Genomic DNA, 6,891 nt, shown 5'->3' with positions numbered 1-6,891 from the left:
TTTGCGGGGACACCTCCCTTTTGGCAGTGGAACAGCACTCTCAGCGCTCGGCAGGGGGGCCGGGGGGGGGGGGGGGGGGGGGGGCGATGTACACAATGCTCCTGTCGGACAAGAAGGCCATTTCAGTGTCGGGGTGAAGATGGAGGCGCTCCATCAGGCGGCCCGGTCACAGTGTTGGGAGCTAAAAGCCTCAGAGGGAGATGATGCAACGCGGTCTTTTCTATACCTTCTCCACTGGGTCGTAGGGCTCTGAGAACACAAGAGAAGGAGACGTTCATTCTGAGAGAGAGAGAGAGAGAGAGAGAGAGAGAGAGAGAGAATCTGTCGCTGTAATAGACCTGTTCGCGGTCCACGTCAGATTCAGTGATCGCGCGCATCAGTGGGGCAAAAGGACTGTAATCCTGGTCAGAACAACGGGGCAGACTACAATATATTTGCGTTTGTTAGCCATGCTAGCAATCTAAACAATCAATCCATGCCAAAGCTAGATATGTAAAAGGTGAAAGACTCACACTCACAGCCATGCTGATTTGGCAAAATGACATCCAGCCGTTTTAGTTTGAAACTAATTTTAGTCAGGGGAGTGTCATGGTTTCTCCATAGAGCCCCATCGTATTCTTTAAGCGCAGCAGCTCTCGCAGGTAGGGGGCAACTTAGTCACATGACTCAGTTGGTTATTGCTGATCGGCTCAAACACAGTATTTTTTTTAAAACAGCGAACAGGTCTATAAGAGATCCAGTGGTGGAAGAAGCTTACAGTCTTCTCCAGAGAGAGAGACAAGAAGATAGATACCAGTTTCCTCTCTGTGCATTCAGTAGAAAGCTATCTGGCTGCACGTTAGCCTAGCTTAGCACAAGGAACGGAAGCGGACATGACCGGTTAGCCTTCGGAAGAGGTGTTAGTTGGACAATTCCTAGGCTAACCGGTCATGTCCGCTTCCATTCATTGTGCTAAGCTAGGCTAACATGCAGTCAGATAGCTTTCTACTGAATGCACAGAGAGGAAACTGGTATCCATTTTATTGTCTCTCTTTGGCTAATTTCCCAAAATGTTGTTCCTTTAAGTAAAAGTAAAAATACTCAGATATATAAGCACTCGGGTAAAAGTAATCCATTAAAATTCTACTTAATTAAAAGTAGATAAGTATTTGCTATTGAATGTACTTAAGTATCTAAAGTAAAAGTACACATTCTACATGATGTTTGTGTATCCATTGACCTCTATAGGTTAAAGTGGTATGTGGTCCAGTTATGCTGCTCTTATTAAAGATTAAGTTAAAGTGGTATGTGGTCCAGTTATGCTGCTCTGAGTACAGGCTTCAAATGTGAAAGTATATAATCTTCATACATTTAAAATTTTGTAGCCCATATATTATGTTTTCTATGCCAAATCCTTTTCTTCAAAGTAACTAGTAACTGATGGGTCCAGATAAATGTAGTGGGGTAAAAAGTACAATATTTCCCTTGAAATGTAGTGGAGTAAAAGTATAAAGTTCCCTAAAATGAAAATACTCACATAAAGTACAAGTAGCTGGAAAATGTACTCAAGTACAGTACTTGGTGAAGTCTCAGTGATTTCTGACTTTGCTGAGGAAAGTGGAGGCTTGTACATTAGCACCATCTTGTGGACATATGTTTAATTGCAAGGCCCCTTGAGCTCAACAGTAGGAGGCTCAGTCCATTGAATAATAACAACAGTAATAGAGTAATACCATCTTCCAAAGCAGCCCGAACTAGTTATGGAAAACTACTACTACTGAATTTCTACTTGTCATTTTAAATCAATATTTGTGGATGTCCTGGTTTCCAAAGCAAGAAATTACTTGTGCAATCAAATTCATACATGCAAACTTGTAGTTGGAGAAAAATAATACTCTTACAACAATCAAGAAAATATATGTTTGCTCACATTTACTATCATGAATTGCTTTTGACTGAGGAAACCGACTGTACCTGAGAGAGACGACGCCTCCTTGCCCGGCAACACCGTCTCTTTAGAGACCTGCTGAGAACAGGTGATCCCGTCCTCCTTGTCTCCCTGGGGGGCGCAGAAGGGCTCTTCTCCTCGCCCACCTTTGGCGTCCCGCTCCCCGTCTGCCTCCCCCTCCCCAGAGTCTATGCTCCTGAAGCCGAGGCTCCTCATGCGAGACACGGCGTCCACCTCCTTCATCCGTGCCAGGCGCTCTATGGCCACCTGGCTAGGCGAAGAAGCGGCCAGCTTGTCCTGCAGGGCTTCTATGCGGTGGGAGGGGCCCCAGCTCCTCCTCTCACCCCCCAAGCTCCTCCTCTCACCCTCCAAGCTCCTCCTCTCACCCTCCAAGCTGAGCGACAGCCTGTGGTCTGGGTTTGGGGGAACCGAGAGTGGCAGTCTGTCCGGTGGGAATTCTGGTAACCCTGGGTGGTCTCGGCCCAGGTGACTCCGTAGAACAACTCTATGCTCTGGGACGGCAAATGGCTTCTTCTCTGGCTCCTGCCCACTGTCTGGCATTGTAGACTGAGAGTCCTGTTCCTCACATTCACCTTTCGTTTCATGTGTCTGTTTGTCTGCACTGTCTTCAGGCATATGTCCTGCAGTGGCCTCATTCTCAGTTGATTTAACTGCAGTGGCCTCATTCTCTGTTGAATTAACTGCAGTGGCCTCATTCTCTGTTGATTTAACTGCAGTGGCCTCCTTCTCTGTTGATTTAACTGCAGTGGCCTCCTTCTCTGTTGATTTAACTGTAGTGGCCTCCTTCTCTGTTGATTTAACTGTAGTGGCCTCATTCTCTGTTGAATTAACTGCAGTGGCCTCATTCTCTGTTGATTTAACTGTAGTGGCCTCCTTTGTTGATTTAATTGCAGTGGCCTCCTTCTCTGTTGATTCCAACTCCTCAGTTACTGGCTCGATAATACTCTGTTCCCCTGTAACCAGGGAGTCTACAGGCACTTCGATCCCTAATATCCTGGCTGCCCTCTTCTCCATAGAGTCTCTCTCCGCCGGCTTGATCTCACATAGATTGTTGAGGTGTTCTGCCTGAGCAACGTCCGTTTTCTCTTCCTCCGTTCCCTCAGTTGATGAATGCTGCTCCCTTGTCTCGGGACGCAGATTAGACCCTGACTGATTTGACCCGGACCCACTGGGTTCTTTTGCGTTCTCGTCCTCGGCTGGGCTTCCCGACGCGGCGCATTGTGGCGGACTGCCGTTCTGATTGGCCGAGCTATCCGAGCTGTCCTCCTCGTGGAGCGGAGGCATTGGGCCCTGTCTCATCTGAGTCTCGAGCTCCCTTTTACAAATGGGGCATTCCTCCTCCGCACCGCCGTCGTTAGGTTTGGAGTCGCCCGTGGACACATCCGCCGGGTCTCTAGACTGACGCAAAGCTTGGCATATGTCCTCGTAGTCGGGAGGACTGGTGAGCGTCGAGGCGTCCTGCATGGGCTGTCTATCCGCCCACGGGACCTCAGCCGCCGTGGTGTGCGTCATCGGACTGAAGTCACAAATTGGCATCTCAATAGGCTCGTCTGGTAGCTCTAGTTTCACCGTCCTGCCGTCGCTGCTGCTTCGTCTTCGCGAAAGATGAGAGACAACCCTGTATTCTCTGAAGCCGGTCTCCCTGGGCGGGACGGGGAGCTCCTCCCGAAGCTGCTTGCTGAAGGTTACTGACTTTGTAGCGGGTCTGGAGAATGCACTCTTGACATCCCTGTATTCGGGGTCAACGGACCAGCTAACCGCACTGCGCCTAAGGCTGCTGGGCTTGTTTAGTGGTTCCGACGTCAGTCGGATCTTTATACGCTCTGGGATTTGTACAGAACCGTTGGGGACTTTATTGCTGGCAGTGCCTAGCTCCAGGATGTCTTTGTAGGCCTCGTTGAGGTCCTCGATACACTGGTCGACGCTGGGCTGTTTGCTGCTCGGCTGCTGGTCCTGATGCTCCGCGTTGACGGTCTCCGGCTCTTTGGCAGCCTCCCACGGCCGCTGGCTGGCTGGTTTCAGCAGGAACGCCTCCTGCCCACCACCTTCTTCTGGGTTGGCCTCCTCCACGTTTCCTGAGGGTGCTGCTGCTGCTGCTGCTGGCGGCTGAGCTGTGCTCTTGTTCAGCTGGCTGGAAAAAGTGGCGGTCAGGGAAAAGGCGCTGTTGCTGGACAGTTTCAGGCTCTTCACCCCTGTTATGGGAAAACTGAAGGCAGTGCTACCTATACTGCCACCGTCAGAGGGGGCATCAGGGCCTTGGGGTACGGGGTCTGGTTGTGCTTCCTTGTTTTCAGGCTCTGGAGGGGCAGGTTTGTGGGCCTCTGGGCTGGTTTGCGTCTCCTGGTCTCTGTACTGGTTTGCGGGCCAGGATCCTGACAGTTTAAGCTCCTTGTAATGGTTTATCTTAGGGGGTCTACATGGTACTTTCTTCACCATCTTGCTGCTCGCTCGGCTGCTGGTTTTGCTGCTTGCGATGCTACCAGTTAGCGCTTGCAGCTCCGCCTCGGCCGAAGATGTGCTTTGGAGACTTTGGTTTGTTAAGTGGCCAGTTTTGTTCTCGCAGGGACTGTCGACAGGGTCCGGTGGCTTTTCGTCGTTGTTATTCTGGTCACGTGACGTCCCACCGGGCTGCGGTGAAACGGGGACAGACACCAAACAAAATATTGTCTCGCTAAGTTTCTTTTTTAGATTCTTAGATTTGTCTTTCTCCGGTTCAGGCGGATCTGCCTTTTTCACTTGTGTCACAGTTTCGGACGAACCCTGGTCGGCGGCGGGCTTGCACGGGGGAGGTGGTGGTCGACCCAAAATGGATGAAGGATAGAACTGACTGCTGCTTTGTTCGGGAGCTATACTGTCACTTCCTTTGTTTAATCCCCTGTTGCACCATCTGTTACTGCTCTCGTTGTCATTGGTGGACGTTTTGCGGCTGTCTGTGTTGAGAGATAGCCCCTGTGGGGGGGGAAAGGCACTATCATGTGTAGATTGTCCTAAAACCTTAGCACTGGGAATCTCTTTGTTGATGTTCCGGATCTTGTCCGAGTCAGTGAGAGAACTTCCGACGGGCCCTCCTGAGATTTGTCTCACTCTTGGGTCCTCGATGGGTAAGTAACGAGCGTGACCTGGATGTTCTTCATACCCGGGATGTACCTGTTTCCGATAGTTCACACTTCGATCTCCGTAGTGTTCCAGCCACGAGCCTCCTGTCTGTCTAGAAAACCACCTCCCAGCCTCGGAGCTGGGCATGTGCAGGGCCTCCCCCCTCCACCTCATGTTCGCTAGTTCATTGCGGTTCATCGGAACTGCTCTCGGGGGTAAAGGTCTCTTATAAGATGGAGGTGGGATGTAGCCAGGGGGCTCCATACCAAAGATGGCAGAGTGTTGTGCGAAATAGTCTTGTCTCTGCAGTTCTCCACCTCTTTGATAATAGATAGGCCTGTCTTTTTGTTGTTTGGGACCCTGGTCTATAGCAAGCATCTCTGCGCTACCCCTAGTCTGCTGGTGAATCTCATATGATGGAGGCTTTAAAGGCCTGCTGAACCTGGGCTTTGGTAAAAGTGCAACATGGCTGCTAGGCCAGGCGTTCCTACCCCATCGCTCCCTGCCAAAAGCACTGCTGTAGACATACCTACTATAAGGCCCAGAGAAGACAGTGCTGCTCACTCTCTGCTGTCTGTCAGGTAAGCTTGGTCTGAATGGAACTACCTCCCTGTGTTCAGCTCCATCGGGCGACAGCACTCTGGGGAGAGACTGGGACTTTGCTTTAGTTCTGGGGTGGAAAGTTCCCTCCATAGTCCTCAGACGGTGCTGTTCCAGAGCCCACCTGTCGCCTTCCCCATCGGACAGCTGCCTCCCCAGCCCCACCGCCGGCCTCCACTCCTCTGTGCCGAGGCTCTGGCACTTCCTCTCCCCAGTCACCCTCAAGTGACCGGGGCCCGCGTCTGGGTCCCTCAGCCAGGAGATCTCCTCCCATAGCTGCTGCGCTTGCCTCTCCGCCCGGTGCTCCTCCGCTGCGATGAGGGCCTGTGGCCTCCAGGCGGCTGCGGAGGCCCTCAGCTCCCGTCCGTCAGCGTAGTCCAGGAGGACACTGAAGTCCTGGCCTCTTCTCCTCCAGTAGGAGACATCCCTCTCGTCATGGCTGAACGGCTCTGAGTAAGTCAAACTGGGAACATCGTAGAACCTAAGACAACAGAGAGGCTTAGTGTTAGCATCTGGATGGCAAGGAGAGGAATGTGGACTCTGAGAGAAAGATATTCCAGATATTCCTAAACACAAAATAAAAAATGTATCAGTATTTCTATCGTAAAAATGCATTTAAAAAAAAATACTTGAATATTTTAACCCTTTCACTGCCACACTACCAAAGGGTTAACCCTTTCACTGTGATAATAGGTTAACCCTTTCACAACCACACTACAGAAAGTTAACCCTTTCACTACCACACTACAGACGGTTAACCGTATACACTTTTAAGCTTGTAATTAATTTTAAAAAGCTAAAAACGTGGCTTCACCTTCTTTGTTTGTAAGGCATAAAAAAAATATTTATTTGGTTCCTGTTGGTTGTCAGTTAAGGCCATGAGTAGGTAGGGAATTTATTTTATTTAATTTTTTATTTTATCTCTTCCTATGGATAGGGAATTTCTTTATTTAATTAAAATGTTCACGACAATATGGATGCATGTACTCTGCCAGCATGTTTAATATCCATAATACTAAAGGTTTGACAAAAAAAATTATGAAATTTTATTGTAAAGAAAAAAATATATATATATATTTTTTAAGTTTTTTATATATATATTTTTTAACTCATAAAATAAATTCGGTCGCACCTAAATCGGCAGGGTCGGTCGGCAACCGGAACCAAACCATTATTTTTGTTAGGCCTAAGAAAAGTAGTTGCTGACCTGTGACCTGGGATAAGACCAAAAGCTTATCTCAGACAAA

The 6,891-nt window shown here is 49.3% G+C and overlaps 1 protein-coding gene across 1 annotated transcript in view; it reads right to left on the bottom strand.

The window, feature by feature from the left end:
• Window positions 1-220: 220 nt before the first annotated feature.
• The window catches only part of jcadb (junctional cadherin 5 associated b), a gene marked incomplete at both ends in the record, with an annotated part of 28,843 nt that continues 22,172 nt past the window's right edge, over window positions 221-6,891 (bottom strand). The window contains 2 exons of the mRNA XM_084327795.1: window positions 221-249; window positions 1,954-6,125. Coding sequence (XP_084183921.1) covers window positions 221-249; window positions 1,954-6,125 — 4,201 coding nt within the window. The remainder of the gene's footprint in view (window positions 250-1,953; window positions 6,126-6,891) is intronic.

The sequence above is a fragment of the Notolepis coatsorum genome (genome assembly GCF_963971535.1).
Source record: "Notolepis coatsorum genome assembly, chromosome: 13".
NCBI classification, from domain to species: Eukaryota; Metazoa; Chordata; class Actinopteri; order Aulopiformes; family Paralepididae; genus Notolepis; species Notolepis coatsorum.
Note: the sequence above shows the minus strand (reverse complement) of the source record. Positions and strands in the feature narration are given on the sequence as shown.